The sequence below is a fragment of the Pagrus pagrus genome (genome assembly GCF_965226575.1).
Source record: "Pagrus pagrus genome assembly, chromosome: 15".
Taxonomy (NCBI): Eukaryota; Metazoa; Chordata; class Actinopteri; order Spariformes; family Sparidae; genus Pagrus; species Pagrus pagrus.
This window is the reverse complement of record NC_140199.1, coordinates 11,547,683-11,574,041: the sequence shown is the minus strand read 5'-3', so window position 1 is coordinate 11,574,041 and position 26,359 is coordinate 11,547,683. Positions and strand designations below refer to the sequence as shown.

The following is a 26,359-nucleotide window of genomic DNA, read 5'->3' as shown; positions in this document are numbered from 1 at the left end:
GCACAAGGCCTGTCTGTGTGCAGCGTCACAATGTGAAATTCACACACATTAGTCTGTCCTCCAGTGCGCTTAATCAGAGCTGAAATATCCTGGTGCTGCCAATGTCTTTCTCACAAACACAAGACGCATGATGTCCACTGCCTCGACCCAAACAAGGAGACACTGGTACCTGCGCCCTTGGGTTAAAGAATCTTTTCTGTCATATCCTACAACTCAAGTCTTACTTAAAGTTAAGGCCTTTCTCTCGTTAGGTCATGATAACCTTGTACCAGAGAGGTTACAAGAAAAGGAGACAAACTACTTAAAGCCCTTTGAAGAGAAAGCCAATTAGCCTTGACGGCTATGCTAATGTAAGACTAACGCTGAAGGAAGTATCTGCACTCTCATTTTCTTGTTAGTTGTGAAATCATGACACCCTTACTTCCGTATAAAGTGTCATTTTTTTGCTAGTGGCCTGACTCAATAACTTGATGTTTGTGTCTTGTCAGACATCATTGCATTGACGTTTACAATTCTGCTCTCAGTTACTTTCAGTACATTGTTATCATCCTGTAACTGATTGAAATGATGGCCAAAAAACTCAATAAATGATCCCAAATCTTAAGCCAATATTGCAGTTGTAATCAAAAATGTATCTCTATTTAAAGTAACAGTCATGTAGATTGTGTTGTCTCCATTCACACACACAACATTAAACATCTGGGCTTCACATATTATACATACACACACAGTCCTGTTCGCAGAAGTACTGCAGCAGCTGCAGGTTCAAATACGCGTTTCGTCTGACCTCTGCTTGTACGTTCCTTGTTACTGTTTGCAAACATTGTACGCACAGTCTATCGGCTTTGGTGGTTTGATGTCTAGGGAACTTTGGAGTATCACTTGCACTTACGAGGTGTGTGTGGGTGTGTGAGTGTGTGCGTAGGCGGGATTAATCCCTATTCTGTGTGGCTCAGGAGGGCACATTGGCTCGAGGTGAGGTCAGCGATTATGGCTGGGTCGTGTGGCGTCACATGCATGCGCGCAGTCGCTCAAGCGGATACTCACACACGCACACGTGGTCTGTCACTTCCACTGACGTTCACACGTGTGAATCAACACAGGCACATTGCGAGAAAAACACATTTACTTACTGTTGTTATTTTAGTTTCATTGGTCGAGAGGCACATTTTCTTTTCAGGATACATTTTCTCGTTCAGAACCGTGAAAGTATTTTTTTTATTTAAGTCTGTTCAGTTTATATATTCTTGAAAAAATATTATCAACAGTTTAGGGATCATATTTCGAAGTTATAAATTCCAATGAGCTTGAAAAATGGGATACAAAACAGAACCAGTCATGCAAAGGCAAACACGAAAAGTATAGAAAAGTTTAGACTACACACGCCATTAAAATGGACGATGGTTTTGTGTTTTATTAACAAGGAATTGATGAACTGATCGATCTTCATTTCAAGACACAATTCAACATTTTGAGTTGAATGAGAGGATTCTCATGTCTGTCGGTGAAATATAAGGCTATAGCCAATAGCCAGTTAGCTTAGCTTAGCATAAAGACTGGAAACAGGGAAACAGCTAAGGTTGATTTATAGTTTGTATGCTCTTCGCACAGCCTCTGCGTCTACCTATGCAAGTGTCCTACGCCATTGTGAGCATTTAAACATGTGCGCTGGTGTGTCTGAAAGGGAAAGGCTATAGTTATTTATATACTGATAGCTTGACTTCAGTAATGGTTCCTGAACGATACTTTTCTCAATGCCTGACCAGCTGAGTTTTGGTGACTATGGAACTTTTCAAACTGCCAGCAGCATAGCATGAAGTAACGCAATCCACCTACAAGCAACTGTGAGCTCACTAATTAACATGTTATATGTTGATTGTTTAATCGCACAAAAAAAGGGCAGTTTTGCTGGTGGTTATTTCTTGGTCAGTCACAGTAACTTTCTTGAATCGATTAATCATCTATAAAATGTCAAAAAATGTGGAAAGTGCCCATCATAATTTCCCAAAGCCCAGATTGCTTCTTTTGTCCAACAAAAACTAAAACACAATGACTTTTCATTTGTGATGATAAATGACAAACAAAAGCAGAAAATCCTCAAATTTATGGAGAAGTACCAGTACCAGCACATTTTTGACATTTTTGCTTGAAAAATGACTAAAACGATTAATATATTATTTAAATAGTTGCTGTTTTATTTTCCTTTATTCAACTAATCAATGCAGCTCTACTCAGATGTGTAAATGCTCCTGCAGTCGAAAGCTACTCATACTGAAAGCCATAAAACTGTCATACTGTATTTCACAAGTGACTCAAGCATCCGTTTACAGAAGTAATGACAATTATTGTTAGCCCTGAGGCAGCAGTGGCAACCTGATAAAAACCCTGGGAAGCAGAAGTTAAGAAGGGAACTGTGCTCATAAACTTAAGTTACTTTTACTTTGGTGCTGAAGGGCTCTCACATGCTTTTGTGCACACTTGGATGAAAAGAGAGAGAGTGTCTCTCCGTGGCTTTTGTGATAAGCCATGACTTCTGTATGTCTCGTGTTGAGGCTCGAATCCGTTTTGTACAAAGATTAAGTACCAGAAGTCAGTGGTTAGATTTTAAGGATATGATAAAAGGAAGTTTGTGAGATATTTTCATATCTCCTTTCTGACAGTAGGTTCATAACAGTGGCTCATCTCATCGTGTGAAAAGCCAAACCTTGCATATCTACATGAATATAAGCAAGTCAGCGTTAGGTTTTGCTCACTCAGCTTTATCTGCAGCTTCTCATTTATGAAGCTCGCTGTCATCGTCACCAGTCTTCTACTTTTACTTGATCATCTGACGATGTTGAAGTAAATCTACTAATACATGTCACGGTATATAATGACCACTTCTCATGTTAACCAATGCTCTGTTGACTCATGAAAAGCTTGTCAGACATGCAAGGTTTCAAAGTGGGAGAAAAAAGAACAGTACTAAGTCAAGAAGTTGAAGAGGGAGAGAAGGAGGTTCAAGCAGCAGCAGTTCCTCCAGAGCAGCCTTCCTTTCCTGGCAATACCTCGCCACTTCCACTTAAAAAATGTGCAACGTTTATGTCTAGTGAAAACTGGAAGTCAAAAAGACCGAAGACCGAAACTTCAAATCTGTAAAAAAACACAACAGAAAAAGCATGCCACATGTACACACAGTACACCTTTAGTTTGTGCAAGTACTGTTTCGTAAGAGTAACTTGAATTGACCATCTGAATGTATTTAGAAACTATAATTACACTCAGCAGAGCGCTAACCCCCGTCCCCTTTTGCACTCACTCATAGATACCAACTGCCTAAATACGCCTGATTTTTTTCATCAAGATCCACGCTTTACTCCCTGAGAAAGTAATGGAAATGTCAAAAAACGCCTTATCTCACAATGTTGAAGAAAATGAGAAATCTGCATCAGAAGTTAATGGGGTCTGTTCCGGGCTGAGACTCATCCTCCATCCAGGTTTCATGAAAATCGGTTCTGTAGGTTTTCTGCAATCTTGGTGACAAAGCAACCAACAAATGGACACAGGGTGAAAACATACCACCCTCTGTCGAAGAATATTTGGCGAACTCAAAGTGTTGCTTTGTTCACTGATTGGGGAGCATCAACCTGTAATGGCTTTATTTATTTAATTTTTTTATTGAATGAGTGCCCCTTCCTTGTTCAGGGTGTCACGATCGAAATGAGCTTTCATTTTCAGTTATTGAATTCGAAAGCACACCCTTGAATCACTGAAGGGTGTTTTTTTATTTCTTGTTGAACTCCTGAATTTTCATTTTTTGTGACTATCATTTGAATTTGCCTAACCCTACCCTGCAAGAAGCCACCAGGATAATGTCAAGCTGTTGATGTAGACTACCCCTGTCTTTTTACAGATGGAAACTGTAAATGACAGTTGTCTGGGCATAAAACTAAGGATCTGTTGATCTTTACATCAAATCCATATGCAAGTCTAACAATAACGCATTCGTCAGTGTGGACATTTTAAATAGAATTGAATCATTACTTTAATATTGAAAGTCAAACCAAATCATGGATTAGGAAAATATGACGCCCATCCTTGTAGTGATACACAGTTCAATGTGAAAGACACCAGTTATGGCTGTACATCTGGTGTACATTGACAGACATGCCTTTTTACCTTTTTTAATACAAAGACAAGACTTGGATTCACTCGCAGAAACCACCATTTTCCATCCATGCTTTAAAATATTGCTTTACAAATCTTTAATTTCCAGTGGAATCAAGCATACAGTAAGATACCTGTGTGAGTCCAGTGACCAGTTATGTTAAATGAAAACCTTCCAACGTCCAGCTTTTGTTGATTTGTCATAATCATGCCTGAAGTTCTGAACTCAACTGCTTGACTGAACACAGAACACATATAGAAGATATACCGTCGTTACTTCTCCCAGTAAATATAAACATTTACTATGTTCACATTAACTAAATGTTACAGTAAGTTATTATTAACTTTTAGAGTGTCCAAAAGACACGTCTTCCTTTATGAAAAAGACACTGCATACCACTGCATACCACTATAAGATACCAGTATGAAGATAAAATGCAACCTAGGAAGGCTGGTTCGATTTAATGTGCTCATGAGTAACACTGCACAGCAGTTTAAAAGATTAAGTAAGTGACAATCATCCTCCATTATATGGTTCAGAGGAAAACAGTGGAATTGTGAAATAACGTTTTTCACATCTTTCCCATGTTATGATTCATTTTAGGTGTGTTTTGTACATTTGCCAGGACAAAGGAGAAGCATTTATTTAGGGCTGCAGCCAATGATTCATTATTGGTTGATATGACCATCACATTCTCAGTTAAGTGATTGATTGTTTGGTCTGTAATCACAATCTCTCAGAGCCCAAGGTGACTTGTTTTGTCTGATTAACAAACTTAACCTCAAAAATATTCAATATTTTATCATAGGAGACAAGAAAAACCAGCAAATACTCAAATTTGATATGTTGGAATTTTTGGCAATTAAATTTATCTTAATCGATTAATCAACAAATCGTTTCAGCTGCTGATTTATTTTAGTGGTTACTGCCCATTACTGGCCATTGTCTCTTAAGTAAATCTGCCCGTGCGCTTGGCTTTAACGAAGTGGGGACTCTTGATCAGACTGCCCATCTAGAGTAATGCTCCGCCTGTTACACTTGTGTCATTTTCAGTAGTATTTCTTAGAGTACCAAATGCCAAAAACACTCTGATTCCAGCTTCTCAAACATGAATATTTGCTGCTTTTCTCAGCAGTTAATTGACTTCAGGCACCGTTTTGAATGTAGGTCACCCGGGTTTTGGCGGCACTCGGAGCCCAACACACCATCACTGTAGTTCTGTGTGTAAAAAAAAAAAAATGGAAGAAAATAGACTTGAAGTGTTGTTGTGTGAAGTGTGAAGTTACCTGCGTGTTGTGCGGTGAAATGCAAGTTTTTACACGGCTGGGTGGAAACGGCTGGATCGATTAAATGAAAGCGCATCTGTTACATCAGACGATCGTGAGATGTTTGACTGAAAAACGCGGCTGAAACGCTTTGCGTGCAGACGCCGGATCACCCAAAAGGAAACACTGTTGACAGTGCGATCTGTCTTGATGCTGTTTCGTGTTATTTTTAGCAGCAATTATGTGTCACATATTGTGTTGGACTGTGAAGTGAGTGTATTTTTACCCTGTTATTAGGTAAGGCCTTGTGATGTCAGCGAAGGAGAGGAGGAGGAAGGAGGGAGAGGCTTGCGGCACTCGTCCTGCTGTTAAATTATTGAGGTGCAAGGCTGGCTCTGCTCTGAACATGGACAAGAGCTGATGAGTGGACCCTCGCGCTCCTGTTCTCTGCGTCGTTTTTCTTCCATGTGTCTCATTTTCTCCCTCGGTCACCATCCCCTTCTTTTTTCTCTCTTTTACCACTTCTTCCCCCCTCTTTCTAGTCATCTCTTCCCCTCTCCCCTCTCTGCAAGACTGCCACATTGCAAGCCAGACCGTGTGTGTTTTTAGGCTTTTGGTGGGCTTCTAGTGCACTCGCTGGAGGCTGATTGGCAGAGGGCAGATAAACGTAGCAGCGCTGCGCGGTGAATGTTTAATGGGACCAACTGTGAATATTTGATGAGAGGGAGAGAGTGAGAGAGTCACATATGGAAACAGAAAGATGTAGATATGAAAAGAGAGAAATAGTGCACTGTAGCACATGCATGGCGTAAGTTCTCTCACAGCTTGCAGACCTTCCTCTTTTCTTATCAATTTTTTTAAACGACAGCGTTGCGTGTCTCTGCGTGTGGTTCAGAGTGTTTTCTACTCTCTCCTCCTGTCATATTCATCTTGCCCTCTTTTTCTCTCTTTATCTGCTCATCATTATCCTGCCTGTCCGAAGCATATGGCATCATGCGGGAGCCAACTTGAATAAAATTTTCATTCGCCATATAGTGCTGGACAAGGACAGAGGATGCTGATTGAGATTGTAAATAATTAATTATAAAAAATGTCCACTACAATTTTCCAAAGCCCAAGCTGACATATTCACATTTCTTGTTTTGTTGGACCTGCCATCCAGGATCATATATGACGATAGTATTAACCAGAAAATGTTCATGTTTGAAGAGCTTGAAGCAGTGAATTTTTGGCATTCTTGCAAAAAAAAAAAATCAATTTCCTGTGGTTTCTGCCATTAAGCAATAGTTAACACGGAAACATTTGAACACAAATTGCTTGTTCTGTTCAACCATTAATCAAAACCCCAGTGTTATTAGATTATACATATAAAGCAGAAACTGGAACCAGCAACTGTTCATTAGCAGCCCGGTCGTCAGAATACTATGTTGGCATTGTACGTTTGTGCAAACCACGAATACATTACATTTGTATGTTTCATATGTGATCCATGAATATTTCAACGATATGTGTCATATTATGTTCAGATGGCATGTAAATGAGTTGACTGAGAGATGGCGGCTAAGCAAAAGACCACCACTGGCACTCATCTTACACCACCAGGCCACAAGGTCACTGTTTGAGTCACATTTCTGTTCTGTGCTCTGGAGCTGAAGCAATTAGGCAGTTAATTGATAAGTCAATTGACAGGAAATTATTCAGCAAATATTTAGGTAAAAGATTTATTTTGGTCTTTTTTCAAGCGAATATGCCAAACATTCTCTAAATTAAAGCATTTATAATATGAGGTTTTGCTGCTTCTTTTACTCAAAAACAATAACCAACTGATTGATGATAACTTCTGACCGTTTGTTGGATAAAACAAGGAATTTGAAAGACGCCAGCTTCGGCTTTAGGAAAGATAAAGCAATAAATCGATTAAACAGCTGCATCGTTGAATGGAAACTACCTACTTTGTGTCAGTTTGCCTGCCAACACTTCATTGGATTACATTACACCAGGGGATCTCAGGTGTCTGTGTATTTGTGTCCATCTGTGTGTATTTGTGTGCGCTTCCTTGTCAGATACGGTCGCATCAGTGCGAGTGTGTGAGTCATACAGGAGGTCTTGTTTGTATGTCCCTGTTCTGACAGTGACGCCAGCTTTGTTCATGTGCGGAGCTTCAAGAACGTCCTTGACTGGAAGCTTGCCTCACAGACTGAAGTGTGCAGATGCTCATACTTTTATTTCTATTGTATTCTGGCTCCAACACCTCTAATGAACCTTTATTGTGAAAAATACTTCCTCACTTCACAGTAGCTCTCTGTCATCAGTTTCTTTTTCTTTCTTTTATTCTTACGATTTGCCTCTTAAATTCACTTAGAGCTGAGACAATCAGTCGACTGAAAAGTTGATGGACAAATAAAGAGACACACGCACACACACACAGACTCACATAGTTGAGAGATGGGTGCTGTAATTACACTTTACAGGTAAATAAGTTGCTGTATTCTAAATAGAGAGGTTTTTATTGAGATTATTTATTGCGCGGTTGGGAGATTGAAAAGGCAATAAGGTAGGATACACACATCGAAGACGCATCCAGCAATCGTGTGTGTGTGTGTGACAATGAGATCACATCATGCCGCCAATGCCAGCTCTCTCCATATTTTACTTTTGTTCTCTTGTTGTTCTTTCTCTGTTTACTTCTCTGCCTCATAAATGTTTTGCCTCAACAACTTTCACCGCTCATCACTCAAGCTAATCACTTCCTGTTTGTACAGATTTTACCCCCAAAAATGCTAGAGGTAGACTGGTGCGTTTCCCCATATGGTTTGGTTTGCTTGGGCTGGTGAGAAAACCGTGTCGAACTCTGTTGCGGACTAAAGAAACCGGACTAAGATGTAAAAGGAAAGAGGGGAAGGAATTATGTTAAGCATGAGGAGGAAGTAAGTGAACACACACCCACTGTCATGCTGTCAATCAAGCAGCTTTACTCCTTCCTGTTCCTCACACCTCAGAACTGAGATTATTTAATATAGTTGGTCACCACATTCACTCAGTCTCATGTACAATGAATAGTCGCATATTGCAGCATGTAAATCTTAAGTCCTTCCGTCTGAGGAAACCCACTCAGAAAGCCTGGCTGTCATTCAGACAAATTGATGTTTTCCAGGAAACGTCTCAGAAAAGTTTTATTTTCTGTTTACTCTGATTTTTAGGGCTTTAATCTGACAGCAGTTGTTAAAGTAAAAGCTTCCACAGCAGGGATTCAATTCACAGTTGGATGTGAGAGTATAGGTGGGGTTGAAGTAGAAAGTTTTGTCTCAGGCCTCTCTGTCCGTCACAAATGTCAGTCGTCTCCGTGTTAGTTGAGCTGTAGTATGATGTGTTTGTGCTCTGCTGTCAGTCTGTTTACAGGTCGTGGGGAGTAGCGAAAAGAGTTGTATGTCATTTGTGGCTCCAGACAGTCTGTGGTGTGGTCTGATAAATGCCTCGAGGGATGTCACCTGAGTCAGCATTAGTTGGTGCTGAAGAGTACAGGTGTGAAAATTAATGCAAAAGATATTTTTGGTGAGCTTAATGGTCGAAAGACACCGTGGGCCGTGATGGTCCCAAAGTCAGCTGCTCTTAGTCCAAAACACCTGCTTTCTGCCATAAGCAGTACTTTTTTCAGCAACAAAGTCGAAAAGAAAAAAGAAAACAATTTAAAAAAAACGAAAATGTGGCATGATTTGGAGGAGATTGTGTTGATTAAATCTGAAATGCATATCCTTTTTAGAGAAATCTGCTTGTACCGCTTCTTAGATGCTTCAGTGTCGTGATTATTCAGCTCTTCGGTTTGTATTTATAACTTAAGTTTACTAACAGGTCAATAAAGCACAGAATAGGTCAGAAAGATTTTAAGAAACGATTTCAAACTGTTTGTTGCACCTTCCACCTACCTCTTTGAATTGTGCAAACAACAAATATAGACAACTTGAAAATATTTTGATACTAGCAAAGCAAACACATTTCTAAACACCGGTGTTTCTACATGTCTATTTGCATGTCTAATCATTTTATTGGTTCATGCTTTTGACCGTTCATTTAACAAGATGCAAACCAGAAGTAATATAACCAAAACCAGGAGACCACACATACATCCCAACTTGGCTTTAAATGCACAGAAACACAAAGACACAGAACAAAGTGATCTGTGTAAATATTTGTTTTCCTTTTGTATTCATTATCTCCATTTACGCTAAGGTTTCTTTACACAAGGCTGCTATATTCCCAAGAGAAGGATGTTTGACCAGCCGCACACAAACACACACCCATAGTTTATTGTTCTCTCTTCTGTGCAGGGCTTTGTCAGATATGTCTGTTTAATACTAGTTTCACCTCAACAGTAGACACCTGCCTGCCGGCTCTTGGCCAGGTCCTTTTGATAATACCAGGTGACAGCTGCTCAGCAGCTCTACAACAGTTTGTAGTATCCCAATAAATTTGTTTCAATGGAATTGAGTGTGCGGCTCCATCACTTGGCTGAAGTGTGCAGACTCGCTGGCACACCACCAACATACTCGGTGCGTTTGCGTGTCTGCTTCCAAGGTTACAATCAAAACAGCCTTTCAAAATAAAAGTCCTCTTAATAATGGTATTCAGGGCCCGCTGATACACTTTCTTGTAGTGTTGTGAGGGCGATGCAGGTTTTACAGTCTCGTGATCTTGTGTTGGAGTGCCAGCACTTTAAAGGGTTAAAGGCTCATTTATTAGTCATTTTACAACACCAGGGTTGTAGAATGAACTTTTTTTTTTTTAGTGTAGTGGGTGGATGAATTGAGGAGTCTCACAGCCGGTGGAAAGATGCTGCTTTTTATATTTCTGTATCACTTGCCAGGTGGCAGAATGGTGAACTGTGGCTGGGGTGGGTGTTGTCTTTTAGTTTCCTTTATTTCCAATGATTCTAAACTCGAAAAATAATAGTAACTTGTCCTCAATGTGCTTAAATTTAATTTGCAGACCTTTAAACTAAACTAGTACTTTACAAAAAATAAATATGTCATCGTGTCCCATACTTGCAGGTAGACTGTGCAGATATTTGTCCCTTTGCCCTCGAAGATGAGCAAACATATACGTTCTTAGTAACTGTGACAGCTTCAACAGCTGAGCAAATATTCTGAATGAATGATTGAATTAATAAACAATAATTATGACGTCACTAGAAAGCGGACATGATATACTTTACTTTATAAGCAGAACAATCCATCCCAACCTGTCTGGCTATAAAAAAACACACTCCTCTGAGGAAAGTGTGATAACAGCACACACAGCTCATTGCTTACACAAAGCGCTATAAGCCTGCACAATGTCTAGTCAGATCCTGTGTGTTAAGTAACTGGACCTGTTCCACAAGCTCCTAAATAAATATATCCAACATCATTATAATTGTTGGCAGAGCAATCCTGGAAAATGTAAAACAACGTCATTATTTGTTCTTGTGGAGGAGAAATGTCTCATATAAGCTATCATTGCTCAGCTGTCTGACCTGATCTAGGTCAGCTGTCACTCTTCACTCAGCTTTACTTGTTGCATTTAATTTCTGTTGTACTGTCACTTCATGTCTTACCAAAATGACTGGCAGCCTCAACACACAGTGGAGGTCATTGTCTGTTCTCTCAGGGAATAACTAAGAGATAAGTCAGTGCGTGCGTGTGTGTGTGTTTGATCAACCCTCAGAGCTGGTCATTGTTAGGGTTGAAGCATGTCTCTCTGGAGCAGCCGCTCATCAGTGATTAGTTATCACCAAGCCAGGATCAAGGCTGCACTCTGACACATCAAGGCTGGGAACCCGGGCAGTGTTATTTACGTGTTGGAATAAAGGTGCCAGAATTTGCCTCCAGATCTATTCTTAGTACTAATTTGGGTGTCATCATCACGCATGTTTGAAAACAGTTCTCCAGCCAAAAGCTTGTCTCAACTGCAAAATGAACATGCAGGGTGGGAAACACTGCCGTCATTTCTCAAATGCTCCAGGTAAAGTCTGTATTTTTAAATATTATCAGCAGAAACCAATAATTGTCAGTTGTTAATAAAAAGCCAGGTAAACATGGTAAATTAAAGCTCCTATAGTAAAACATGAACGAACGATCAAAATTGATGCAGCATAACTAGATATGTCTTATTTTTAATTCTAAGCATTTTTCACCCTTGTTAAAGACATAATATGTAAGAATTCTGCATAGAAGTGTGAGTTGTATACTTACATAATCCTAAATGTTTCCAGTAATGTTCAAACACAGAGAAATTCAAGGTAACAGTGCGTTTCATTTGGTCACCCATTGCAACTCCCTACGGGATAGGCAAGTTGGTGAACGACGCTAAGCTTGTGGTGAAAAAAACTTGAAAACATTACCTTGTCTATGAACATTTGTGGGTGGGTCACATCCAATAGATTATAATCAGTGATGGTGGCTGTTTAATGGTGAGTTTATCACTAGTGTAGTGAGTTTGACCTTGGGATTGTGTTCTTTCACCCCAAACAGCCAGACTACTTTACTGTAAATTATCTGTTAGCTTGCAAGCGACAGCACACATCCTGGGTGTGTGTGTCTGCAACTATCATTGAATTAAGCACTCAACATAGACTCCGGTCTCTCTTTGTGTAGTAAAAGGAATTTCCCCTCCAGCTCTAGTCGGCAGTCAACATTGCAATAAACATAAACACCTTACAATGGAGGTCAATTCCGCAGATCACTGCTGCAATCGGGTTGATAAACCGGGGTCAAGATGAATCCACTTTCTAATCCTAAAAATTGAAAAAATTAATCTCTGATCTCCACTTTCTTTTGAAAACACCTCTGTATCAGAGCAGAACGCGACGTGACTCTGGGTGTTTATTCCTTCAGAAGGTCTGGCTCTGCACTCGACTTCTCCTCCAGAGCTAGCTGACTCTGAGCAGCTGCAGCAGCTTCCCACACAACATCAGCAAACATGTTTTGATAGAGAGACCCCTAGTGGCAGAAATTACATAGTGCGTGTTTAAAACCTGCCTCCTACATTACCCACAATGCAACTCAAAAGCACACTGCGCAACTGGGGAATTTAGGGGGTGTTATGCTAGTAATGGCTAATGTAGCCTCGAGCTACTAGCCTCAAGCAGAGATGAGGAGCAGGCAAAGATGATCGTTTTTTGGTCTATATTTACATGTTTACATACAATACAATAGTATTAAAAAAGTATTGTTCAAAAGGTTGTAGCAGCTGTTCTTTAAAGATAAAAGACTCCATGCAAGTGCTTAAATGGCTTCTTCATTTAGCAAACAAAAAGTATGAACTCACATTCTCTTCAACCTAATGAACCCTGTGAAGTCGTTGATTTAAATTAGCAGCAGGGCCATGCTCGCAGCTCACACAGCTCTAATACACAAGCGTACTTAATGACATGTGGCATGGTGAGCTGGCAGAGAACGTGTGATAAGTCTAATTTACCTTTAATCTCTTATGTATTTGCTTATCCACAGCACAGTGTAGTTGAGATAATAGGAGGAAAAAACTGGATTTATGGCAGTCTCAGAAACCACAGGTGGCAGCTGTTTATATATAAATGTGTTATTCATGCTGTGATGTCACTGTTTTCACCTCCACTCATCCATTATTTTAAAAGAACAGTAAAACTAAGAACATTAGTTTGGGGTCACTGGATAAAAATGATGAGATGATGATGCAGCTATAAAGCTCAGGATTTTCTCAGTTCAGATTTAATGAAAAATGAAGGTTAAAAAGGGATTCTGAACAATACCAGAACGCCTTCATGTAAAATATTTCCCCTCTCTCTGGTGTTGGTGGGAGGGTGTTGGTTCATGTTACTTTCCTCTGTTAGTGTGTGATTAGAAACAGGGTAGGGGTGATGTTTTATGACTGATGGATGTCACAGTCAAGACATAAGTGTGGTGTAGAGACACAGAAACAGACGGATGAATAAAAAATCCTGTTAACACAAGCCATAGAGAGTCATGGACTTACCAGAGATACACAGAGGCAGGAAGTGTGTAAGGAGGAAACCGTAGAGAGAAGTTGCTATGGTCTCACTTTTGTCTTAACTACCAGTGCTGATGTTAACAACTGTGGGACTTTGTGTGCCTGCCCAACAAGAGGAGCATATACTCAGTTTGAAAAACGAGTGAATACATCCATCGCTCATCACAGCTTGGATCTACGCAATTATTTTAAGGATCTAACAGACTGTATAGCTTGTGAGATCTGTTTTTTAAAGATGTAACATTTTCACATTAGAAATGTCTAAAAGACTAGGACATTGTTCTATGCTTTGTTGAGTCGTGTACTTACATTATAAACCCCAAAAATCCAGAATTTTACCTGACTTACTACTTTGCTCCCAGGTCCACAGTAATGTATCTAAATGTCTTGTTTGTCCAAATACTGGTGTTTTACTTTAAAACAATGAATAGCAATAGATTCTCAGAGAGAAGAAAGCCAGTGTGTTTTGCAATTCCTCTTTATTAAGGACCTAAAAGACTATTTCGTTATTGAAACAGTTTCTGATTGAATTCATTAATCACCTAATCTTTTCAAAATTTTCTGGTTTTAACTGTTGGTGTGACTCTGCCATTAATCATTTGTCACCCTGCTTTGTCCTTTGTCTTTGCCACTTCATTAGGATGAAAAACATTGTTGGCATGATTAAGGAAACAGGACTAATCAGTAGTGTTGGACCAGCCAATAAAAAGAGAAAAAAGGCTGGATGAAGAGAAGTGATTACAGAGGGACAATGGGTGGAGGAGTCGGGGCGGTTAGGACGGTGTTACCATGGCAGAAGAGGTAGGGTGTCGTAACAGAAGAGAGTGAAAGTGACAGGAGGACAAAATGATGTCACTAAATGCTAGACTAGTCAAGTAATTTGGTATTTAAATGTTGGTGGCTGTCCTCCATGGATGTTGTGTAATAGAGCCACGAGCAGCCTTTCAGGCAAAGGTCAGGACCGCAAATATATCCTCGTTCCACCTCGATAACTTCATCCGACTGGAGAGTCTCGCTGTTACTGCTGCCTTATTCCTGTGATGTTAAACTCCTCTAACTTTTGGCATCATAAAGAGGAGTCCATACCCCCTTCTGCTGTTTCCCCACAGGAGGAAGTTTAAAAGAGGTGACGCTGCAGCCATATTTGTTCTCCTGTTGGTCAGAGTGAACTTTTCTAACTAAACGCTGTGAGGGGTCCTGGCAGGGACACAGTGACTCTTTTCACAATGCTGTGCAGCAACCTGATGTTAATAGTCTGTCCCAGCAGGTCAGCTTAGGTCTGTTTAAGCTTCATTTAATAGCTCAACGCAACACACCCAGTGAGCCACACGCACTGACCGAAGACGGTTTGTGTTAGCATGCAGAACGCGATGCAGAACAGAGAACATTATAGTGAAAAACAACATGGGAGAGAAGAATGAGGATACACAGTGTGTCACTACATGTTTTGGCTGAGCTACTCTGACATCTCTCGGACCCCAACACACACAAACACACATGCACAGACTGCTGCGCTGTTGTTTTTCATCCTAAATTTGAGAGCAGAAAAACATGTAAGAACTTTGACTGAGTCCTCTTCTCATAATCATAAGTTTAACTTGAGCTGCTGCGTATTTCAAAATGTAAACATCCGACTTGTGTTCAGAGCAAAATCTGAAGCGACTGGGAGCAGCCGGGGGGGTCACAACAATTTAAACTTGAATGACAATGTTTTTTAGATGAGGCATGCGTGAGAGGTTTAGCAGTGTGCAAAGCTGTACACTGTTTATACATTCAAAGCAGAGGTCAGGAAAGCCTCATTAAAAGTAAATTAAGCAGTTTGATTTGTACATTTCCAAGTGCCTTTCACTGAATGCATCAGGGAATAAGGGAGGGTGGGGAGGGTAAACAGGTTTGTCTAAACACATATAGCCAGGTGGGAAAATGCTGCATTTCTTATTGGTGTCATGTTATAGCACTGACATAGAGAGAGCAGGAAACTGGTAGCCATCTTGTTTACTCCCCTATATATTTGTGCACAGGACTGATCACAGCTAGTACGCAGTCACAGTTATATACATAACTTGCAGAACTAACGGCATTCCCATCAATCTCAGCTGTACTTTGTTGTTCATTTGCCAATTAGCTAGCAATCAAATGCAAACATCATACCTGTTGAGCTTCAGCATGTCATTTTGAGCATATAAGCATGCTGACGCTAGCTGTTAGTTTGGCTGTAGACTCTTCTTCTTTTGTTCTGGTGTTTTCTTCCTGATGGCTGAGATGCGGCAGTGCTGTACTGTCTCTGGGGTCCAGTAGAGCAGAACTGGTGTCTGTCTCTGTCTTATTAGCATACTGCAGAGGACAGATTTTAAAACGTGGCTGGTCAGGGATGGGAAAGGTGAGGGGTTTTGAGCATAAATAGTTGAAAAATAGCAGAGAATCAAAGAACTGACAGCTTTTCGACTGTTGTTTCATCATATCGTTACCATCAGAAATGTGGCATTATTTACACCATCTTTATCCTCACTTTTATCATCTTCTCCATCACTGCCCTCCTCATTGTGTTTACATCATTGCACTGCTGACTTCGGGTAGGCGTTATGAGCATCAGCATTGGCCCACTGACACCAGACTGACCTTTCACAGCGTCGGGACGTCTGACTGGAGTCACTTGTTGATGAAGGAAGCTGTGACAGGAAAGGAAAGAATCAGTGTCAGAACTCTCATCTGCCTTTCTAGTTTTTCCTCTGTACCCCTCCATCTGTCAGTCTTTCTCTGTGTCTGCTTCTCTGTCTCTCACTTTCTGTCTCATTGTGTCTCTGTCTCTCTGCTGGGTGATGCAGGGCGGGCCAGGTCAGTGTGATTCAGGGCTGTAAGCCGGAGGAGGATTGGATCTATTTATAGTCTTGTCAGCTCTGGGCCACACTGACCCTAGTCTCTGTCTGTTTCTCTGTTTCTGTCAGTCTGTCATTCATTTATCTCATATCAGTTGGTCGTCCTTTTATCCTTACTTACTCTCAGATAAGAAGACATTACCCTCCAGCGTGAAACAAGCTTTACCTCACTATAATTCTATCGAACAGCATCGTCTCTAAGATGCTGACACACATACTCGTGTCTTGTTCCTAAAAGACAGTTTTCTTTTTTTAGGATGAGGGCAGAAGATGAAACTTAATTTATCCGAAAATAAATTCTTGCCAGAGATCGATGACCGTAACGTAAGAATCAGCCCAGTCACCAGTATAAAATGTTGCCAGTAACCGTTTCTGCAAACCACTCATTATGTTCACATTTGTTTGTGTGTTGGGCTTCATGCCATATTGCCATTTCTACAAAATGTGTCATATCATGTTCACATTACATGTTTATGCCCAGTCATATCAGATGATGGAGGGGATGGTGGTGGAGTTACAAGTGAGAAGGCTGGCAAGCCAGTGACCACAGTTTGAGACTGTGTTTCTACGTTTGAAAACATCACACTATTTGGTATTTTTAAGAAGACAATGGGACAATTTCCAGCAGTTTTTTCCCCCTCCTAACCCTAACCAAAGTGTTTTTGTGCCTAGACCGTAAGCACAATGTTATCAGAAGATAAGTTTGAAAAAATCTTTAGTAAGTGATGAGAGGACGTCACCTTTGTCTCCGGGAAGCTGTGATGTGTATTTTGCTGCTAACATTTCTTTATGTGGTAGCAGCTCCATATAAACATCAGTGTCAACATTATTCGATCTGTGTTTATTTTCTATCCTCTGACAGGAACAATGTTTTGGCTTAGTCGGGGACACACCCATTTTCAATTAGTGTGTTTGTTTGTTTGTGAGAAAGACGGGAATCAGAGCATCCAAAAGTGGTCTGTGCTACTTTAGATTGTTTCCTGTGTGTGTGTGAGTGTGTGTGTGTGTGTGTGTGTGTGTGTGTGTGTGTTTGTGTGTGCATTGAGGGAACTAGACTGCAAGCCAGGCTTTTAGTAGTGCTCACAGCTCTGTTTTCATTGACTTTACTAGAACGTCGCTAAAGGCTTCAAATGGAATCGGTAGGTTTGTTTAATGGCTTTGCTCAAATGAAAAAGATGTGTGAAACAACAACACATACACACGGACACACTTCCCACTGTGTGTGCGACTGCTTTAGGACAATAGCAGCTGTGCATGAGTGGCTTCATTATGAAGTTCTTCAAAGCTGTTCTGTGTGTGCTGGTTGTGTCTAATCAGCAACTCATCACACTAATATCCTTCTATGCTTAGGGTGCAGGTTGCCAGGTTTGCTGCAATCAGCAAATGAAGAATGGTACATGGCAACTGTGATCTTTTGTTGACTCTGCTTGGTTTCTGACAGTCCCTGAGGAGAGGGGACTTTGACAGAGCTGCAGACTGACACGCGGACTATTTAAACACGAGCTATGACAGTTATCATCTTGACAAAATCTATCCAACCTGTGACATGCACACTGTAAATAAATGTTTTACCACTACTGATCCCAGTAGAGTCAGTAGTGTATCGTCGCCATGTTAAAAAATCTTCTACTAAATACTTTGTGTATGGTTGGTCTTTTTGAGAGGAATAATGTGTCTGGTGGACAGGAGGTATAGTGCTGCAAGAAGCCCTGTGTCACCAGCTACATGAATGCCAAATTCAGCAACAAAATCTGCAGACCGTGCACAGCAAAACTGCCACAACAGTGACCTCTTGTCACCAAAATAAAAAAATAACGTCAAAGTTTACCAGTCAAAGTGCTTTTGGCTGTTTTTTGATGTCTGTGTGCTCAGAAGTTGACTTTCATTGTGAAGTATTGTCTGTCTGTTTCCCTGCAGGCAGAAGTTAATTGATGTACATGGGGGGGAGGTGGGTATAGATCGGTTTTCAAACAGTGGTTGTGGCTTGAAAGAAGCCATCCATCCACCCATCCATCATTCATCCACTGCTCCAGCCTGTTTAGAGCTTCTAGATGAGATAGTAATAAGGGGAGGGCGGGATGGATAGATGAATACGATGATGTGCCACGCCGTCGGTCATCACTCAATCCAATTGGGCTAAGTGCTGCATGTTGTTCTTTTCCGAGCAGATGCTATGATATCACAGCATCTCTTTGGAAAGCTATAAAAAGAGGTGTGTATGTGTGTGGGGATGGTAAAGGCAGGCCAGGGTTTGACTCTTTATCCGTTTCAAATTCTGCAAAGGGACTGAAAGAAAAGTACCAAAGAACCTGCAAACCACTTCCTCTACCATGGCTAAATATAAGGCTATTCTCAAAATAATGTTTTTCTTGGTAGTCTGAATAAAAGTAGGGATGCCTGACCCAAACCTGTCTGGTGGCTCTGGCCCGGGTTCGGACAAAAGTTAAGAAATGATGTCTGGGTTCTGGGCAGATTCGGTTTTAGTGAATATATAGTGTAAAAACAAATAATTCAATGTTAAAAAACCATGTGATAACTGATAATATGATGGACCTGTCTGTGTCTGTCTGTGTTGAGGCTATATGTCCTGTTAGGTGCTGGGGGTTATTTACATGATTCTTTGAACGCAACACAAAGTCACTTTGGTACCTTCCAGGCAGCTATTTGTTACTTTTGGTCTCGGTTACTTCTCTCACGACTTGACGGGTTTGGACAGAACATTTTGGCCAATCCAGACTCTACTCTGATTGGGGCACTTGGGATTCAGAGAGCAACCTTACCTTTACACCCTGCAATCCTCAACTTGGGGTGAGCAATCTGACCAAAAATAATAATCTATTCTATTTTATCACAATCATGAACCATGATCTGAACCTGTCCTTTTTTTTTCTTCTCAATTTTTCCCTGCAGACTACAGAAACTATAGCCACACTCGAAATACAATCAATACGGTTGTATTAATCTTTTAACAAAAGTCAAAAAGTTAAACAAGTAAGAGGATACTAAATACAGTGACGCTTATGATAGACTGTGGATTCCTTGAAGATCGATTATGACTACACCACAGTGTCAAAGCTGCACCCAGTTGCATGATAGGTGTTAAAGTCAGTTTGTTGTCGTATTTCACTACACACACAGTCATCTTGTTAGAAAGGTAACTAAAGCCAATGCAGTCTAACAATCCTGCAGAGATCCTACTGTCATAAAGGTTAAAATGTTAAGTTTTTGTATTCAACTGTATGGTCATTTTGGAGGATGTAGTTCATGGTGTTATCGGATTGTATTGCAAGATACAGGGAGGTTTTCTTGTTATTTAGCCTATCCTCATCGATTTAAACGTGATGGGCGTTACAGATGTAAAAGCTAGTCCAAAACTATCCACCACTTCTTAGACTTAGTAGCTGTCTTTAATTTCTATGCTTTATGTTTCGTTTCAGGCAGTGAACCACAGTTTGTTTTCTGGTGGTTTTGTCGAGTTTTGTTCCAACTCAGCCTTCGACCAAAACATTTCCTGTGGTTGAGCAAAACGTGTTGAGGGCCTTGTAGGCTATAGATTCATGTGCTTTAAAGTTTTTGTTCAGGTATAATATATTTTTATATTAAATATTTGTTATGGCCTGTCCTGATTGTGCTTACTGTGCCTTTTGTTTGGAATGGCTGTTGTTCATTTATTTATTTTATTTATTTATTTCGGCATGTTATTAGACAGTCATCATCACACATCATCTTAGTTAAAATCAGGTAGTACACATGGCCGAAAGGGAATGCGGGAGAAGCAGATGCTTATCTAGTCCCGCCCCCGTTACCCACAGAATACATTATTTCCACAAATTATATTTCTTTTGTATTTTGACGTACATGTTACAGCAGCATGCAGTGAACAGAGCTGCAGTCCAGCTCTAGACAGTACCAATTGATTCTCCTTGTGTCTCGATTAACAGAGTCAGTTGAATTCTTCACAAAAGTGGATATTTGTACTTTTCATTGTCAGCTATTGTTTGGGTACAGTTGGTACTTGTTTAGTCTTCCCTGTAGTCTCAACATAGCGTTTGCTGATTCCTGCCTCTGACCTTTACCAGACTCTCTTCTTGGTTCAGTTTATAACGATCAATAATCATATTTACATTTTTTTTTTTGAAAACACTCAGATTTGCAGATTTTTTGAGTTCCTCATCAAGATTATTCCATTGTCATCACATCAGTTAGACACCAAACTTTCTTTATTTTTAGGTTTCTTGTTGCCTCTAATCAGCCTCCGCTGGTTCTGTTGGTTCTATAAGGATCCTGCAGTTTCCTTCTATATTTGATACTGATCAGCTTCTATTAAGCTGCAGTCAATCTCTCTTGTTTCTCTTCTTTTCTATACAATTTGCTCTTTTTGAAGCCCGTTCTTATTCTCTCATCGTTCTATTGAAACTCCTCAGTCAGTTTCTAGTGTTTCTAAGCAGCCAGCTGCCAAGACTGTCTGCCATCACAAGCATTATAAAGCCGTCATCTCAGGCCAGCATTGAAAAAATAGTCCTATTTTTGCAGGCTGATCCAACTTCTAAGAATACAAGCAGCCAAAATAGCCCATTATGGCTGTGAGAAGAAGGTTGTGGAATGTCTGCAGAATGCTTTGATTTCTCATCCTCTATACACACTGGTCAGATTAAGGCTTGTGTTTGTGTGAGTGTGTGTGTGTGTGTGTGTGAGGTCTAAATCAAAGCAGGGATATTGAACAGGATGGATACATGTACTCATGTCCGTATACAGAGACACGCAGGCTCAAAGCTGCAGCTGATTGGTTTAACCCTTTGGTTCAGAGGTTTGGGTTCAGGCTTGGGGTAGTATTTTAATCCCTCAGTGTGTTTTGCTTCCTGCAGGATCTTGTTGGTGGTAAAGACAATGGATTTGATAGTGCATCAATGCCCAAAATCTCTGCGCCATTCCTTGAGTAGGGACTTTACATCCTCTTAGTCAATCAGATGTGACTGTGATGCACGTACAGTATTTTTCTAGTAGTGTAACCTTGACTTTTGGGACCACTTTCAAGTCACATTTTACATTTGAGCTTCAGCTAAAAGCATTTTTATAGTCAGTTATAGAGCTGAAATGATAAGTTGATTAATTCATTGGTCTACCACAATAAAATGAATCAGCACCTACTTTCGTAATCAATAATAGGGCAGGTATGACGTGCCTATGTCTCAATTTGGTACTTGCGATACCTGGGTGCTGATTCAATATGTATTGCGATTCAGTATTATGCTTTATTACAATTTTTGTTTGCTTTTTTAACATAGATCATAAGAAAAAGGTAAATCATCCAAAAACAATGCACATCATGTATCAGTCATAGTCAGTCTGAGTCTTATTTCAGCAGCATCAATACTTGATAAAAGTACTTTTTAAAGTGACCTGCTACACACGGTTCCTGCCCATCAAGTTGGCGCCATAAAAAATATAAAATAGAATAAGATATGCTGAATGAATAGAACCCCGCCCAAAACAAACGTTAGCCTTCACATATGAAATTGAAAAATAAACTCAGTAAACTGCTGCATGCTCCTGCTCATCAAGCTAGTGTTGTAAAATTTCCACTGCCTCTAAAGGACCCTCAGTGTTTGCTGTGAAGGAAGGAAGTGTTTCCTATTCTCTTTTCCTGATAGTGTTTTTCCAGCAAGGCAGGGGAATCGAAGAAACCGACACCTTCTCTAACCTCCGGGTTACCTCCGCCCTGTTAGCTGGCGTCTATGATTCTTAACTTACTGTTCACCTCCAAGTGATTAATGGCACTGCCACCAGAACTGCTCATGATTAGGATGCAGTGTGTTGACTCCCGTTTGCAAAGTTTAGTTTTTAACACAAAAAAGTGATACACACACAGTACATTCAATAAAAAAAGACATGCAGGAGAGGAAATAAGCCTTAAAGACTTATTCAGACCAACAAAAGTTACTTTAATCTGTTTAGTCATGTCTGAAGAAGTGCTTACGCTTGAAACGTCACACATGGAGGTAACAAATGTTCATGGGAGCATTATCTAGTGAGCGGACTCTATTTTTACTTTTCACTTTAGTCTGGTGACTCATCAGGGTTGAACTTGGTCACGATACATATTTAAGATGTAAGACTCTTCTGTTTCCTTCTCTTATTTTAGCTACAGCTCTCATTCCAAATAGTCACTGAAATAAAATGCAAATCAGTGCTTGTTTCCGTCAGCTACTGTTTTGAGAATATATTTAAGGGCATGATAAGATTAGATAATTATCAAGCTCTAGGAACTCTGACACATCTTGGCATTACATTGCTGATTTCCATCCTCAGATGGCATTTGTGCTATATGACAGCAATAGGATAGTGACTCACTTTACAGTGCTGCAGTGCTAAAGTACTTCCTAATTTTACTCTGCCGTTTTCCTCTTGTCATTACACATACAGTATTTACAGTGTAAACACATCTGTATGTTCAGTGATCACAAGAGCACAAACAGCCTAAAGCAGTAGCTACAGTACAAGCTATGGTATGTCAACACTGGCACTTTTCCATCTTCCTGTGTTTTTTGCACACAAAAACCTGAACATCAAGTACAACTAAAAGCCTTAAAATCCCCCTCCAGTGTATTTATATTTTTTTATATTTCATATTTTTCTGAGTCCTTTCCTGGCAATGTTGATGAGCCATACTGTTTGACTTTAGGCTCGGCAGAGGTGGACGTACAAGTCCCCACCACTTTTTGGCTTTTTCATTTAGAGATTGTTTCGTTGCCATTTTGCTTTTCTTTAATAGTGGTTGTAGATATACAGACAGGCACCAGCCAGAATCGAAGCAGGAACACTTTGTTTTCCAGTTATGTGGTGTGCATATTAAAGGGGCATCTCGACAGCACTAATGATTATCTCGACACTATGACACTGCCCAAACCCCTTGGCTGGGACAGGGGATTAGGGATGTCCAGCGTTTTTCTCTCTTTGTCACGCACACATGCCGAAAAACAAACACACACGCAGCATGCGTAAGTCATTCACATAAGCATCCCATCTGTCCCCTGAGACCAGCAGCTGGTGGGTAGCACCATGTCCAGTATGATCTTGACCTCTGACACCGAGCAGCACCCACTGTATCTATCTACTGTATCTGTCCTACAGCCAGTCTGCCTGTCCTAAACATGCACGCACATACAAACACACACACACACACACACACACACACATACAGACATCCTCTCTTCGCCATTAGAATCATTAACTGGACACTGATTATATTAAGGCCGGACCCGCAAGACTAATTTCACTAAGTGCAAAAAGCTTGTGCTAGAGGGTGTGTGTGTGTGTGTGTGTGTGTGTGTGTGTGTGTGTGTGTGTGTGTGTGTGTGTGTGTGTGTGTGTGTGTGTGTGTGTGTGTGTGTGTGTGTGTGTGTGTGTGTGTGTGTGTGTTTATGTGTGTGCAGTATATAGCTGTCTGGCTGTCCACTTGTACATGCTCATATTAGTTGACAGTTTTGGCCTCTTAGCGTGTCTGGATCGCTGTGTGTTTTACCTTTTTGACATCCTGTCTCTGCTGAAACTATTCCGCTGTCCCCTCCAGTTCAAGTCGGTTTGATGTGGGTCACAAAAATGTCCGGTTCACACAAAAAAAATGGCAAACTATTGTTGTGAGTGGAGTGGGAGGAGCAGAAGAAATGGGCGATGAAGCGTGTTTGTGTGTTTATGCTTTTAGTTACAGCTGCACAGTTAAAAGAAAATGTTTAATCAGCTCACATCGTCGCTGGTGCAGGCGTTTCTGAAATGCTTCCAAACAAGATATCAAGTTTTAATGGCTGCAAAAATCTTTGCTTTAGAAAAACTAAACAAATTATTAATTATTTATTAGCACTACATCTGTTGAAAAGTTATGTAGAGGAAGCCGTTTCCAAAATGCTTTTGAAAAACATGAACTGTAATCAGATTTAGTGAATCTTATGCAGCCCATGCTGTTCTACGCTTGTACTCAGTGGGTGTACAAACGTGTCTTTCTCCTGGTGTTTATGTCACTGTAATATCCTTTTCCTGGTACTGACATTGTGTCCTTACGGTTTCCTCTCTGCTTTTTTCTCTCCTCAGATCACCAGAAACTGGAGCGGGAGGCGAGAATCTGTCGTCTGCTGAAACATCCAAACATAGGTGAGTCATTTTTGAGAGCCAGCAGACTAATGGATTAGTGGAACAGCTTTGTTAATTCAGCATAACATCAGGAAAAGATGTTAAGAAGTAAAAGTGTTTGGTCACTGCAACAACTTTCGGTCAGACAGGAGACTCAGAAGTCAGAATCGAGATACTAACAAACTAATGACAACATATCTTTCCTTTAAACACTTCTTTCTTTTCGTTCTGACCCTAATAAACACTAATAAGTCTACATTTCTCTTAAAAACAGACCATTTTAATACTTAAATATCAGGGAGGTTTAATGCTGCATAAAAATAAAGAATAAAAATTCATAGATTAGATAATTGACACAGGAAGATTTGTTGTATTTTACCGTTTTTTACAGCTTTGATCTCTTGGATCCCAAATGCTTGCCTGAAAAATGCCATTGGTTGACATTGACAGGGGACATCTGAAGTCAGGGTGCTGCAGTGTTTCAAAAAACAATGTTTCTTGTTCTGCTGTATCGATCTTGATCTTTAAAAAAACAACTGTCCATAATGAGTCCGTCGACTTTTTAGTTCAATTTCTCTATTATGCAATCAGACAAAAAATACAAGCAGATTTTGATAATTAGAGAAATGCTGAATATCAGATCTGATAATCAGTCAACCCAGAGTATACAGTACATATATGTAAATATATGTACAATTTACTATTATTTGTACTTTTGATACTTGACTACATTTAATATGAGATACTTTTAAGACCTTTACTACTATGAGTGACTTTCACTTTTACCAAAGTAATATTTTAACAAGATATCGTTACTCAAATATGACTTCTGGGTACTTTATACAACAATGAATCTCATACATCAGAATTCAAATCTCTAAATGTATCCAGCGTTTTAGTTTCATGACATCTTTTACCACTGAAATGTCTGTGTATGCATGCTTGCGTCTATGTGTGTGCTTGCATGTGTATGTGTTACCTCAGGGACTGTTGCTGGTATAAACTCTGACCTTGTCAGGACCGATAGTCCTCATGGGGACCAAAGACTAGTCCTAATGAGGCAACATGTCATTTCTGAGGTCCTGGTTAAGGTTAAGGTCAGGCTGTCCACAATGAATGGAAGTCAGTGTAATGTCCTTACAAGGATAGCTGCGCAAAGTTGTGTATGTGCGCGTGTAAAACCCAGACAGGAAGTGGCCCCTTGAGAAAGGGAGGAAATGGCAAAGTGTTTTTGTGGCAGAACTGCCAAGTGACACACACACACATAGTATGATAACAGCATAATAGGTATGGTTTCAGTGGTCTTTCTTTCTTCTTCCTCCCACATGATTCCCTCTTACTCCTCGTCCTTTTCTTCCTTTCTTTTCCTCCCTCAGCTGCTCTTTTCTTCTCCCACTCTCAAGAGGAGAGCTTGTCAAGTTGTCTTTTCTCTAACTGGAACTCCTCTGAAACAAGAGCAGAATAACATACAACATTTTCAGGCCTGATTTCAGCACAGAAAGCTGATCGTTCCAAGTTCAAAAACGACCATTTAACCCCCTCTGTGCATTGATGTCTCCTGCCTGTGTTTGTGCTTCTTTAACAGAGAGAAACCTAAAAGGAAATTAACAGTATCACATTAATTATGAATGATTAAAATATGGCAACCATTCTGTCAACAATGTCATCCAAGAGCTGAGTCCTGGTTGCCAACAAGCCAGGTGGCTCTCAGGCTTTACCAACCTTCTGCAACACAGCGGAGTGGATCATTGCAGAGCGGCAGGAAAAACTGGCCTGCTGGAAACCTCGAATCCTCACTGTGTATCACTTGACCTTGTGTGTTCATGATTGTGAATGAACATACCATGATATATATGATAAGATTTTTTTGACTTGCATAAATTAGATTAGACTGGACATGAAGACCTTTTAAATAGAAGCCATTGTTTAATCGTGGATCAGGCAAG

The 26,359-nt window shown here is 40.3% G+C and overlaps 1 protein-coding gene across 20 annotated transcripts in view; it reads left to right on the top strand.

Moving 5' to 3' along the window:
• camk2g2 (calcium/calmodulin-dependent protein kinase (CaM kinase) II gamma 2) overlaps window positions 1-26,359 on the top strand; it is a 60,468-nt gene that overhangs the window by 4,729 nt on the left and 29,380 nt on the right. For all 20 annotated transcript variants that reach the window (XM_084376525.1, XM_084376524.1, XM_084376522.1 and 17 more), the window contains exon 3: window positions 24,375-24,434. In XM_084376525.1, the coding sequence (XP_084232651.1) occupies window positions 24,375-24,434 (60 nt within the window). The remainder of the gene's footprint in view (window positions 1-24,374; window positions 24,435-26,359) is intronic.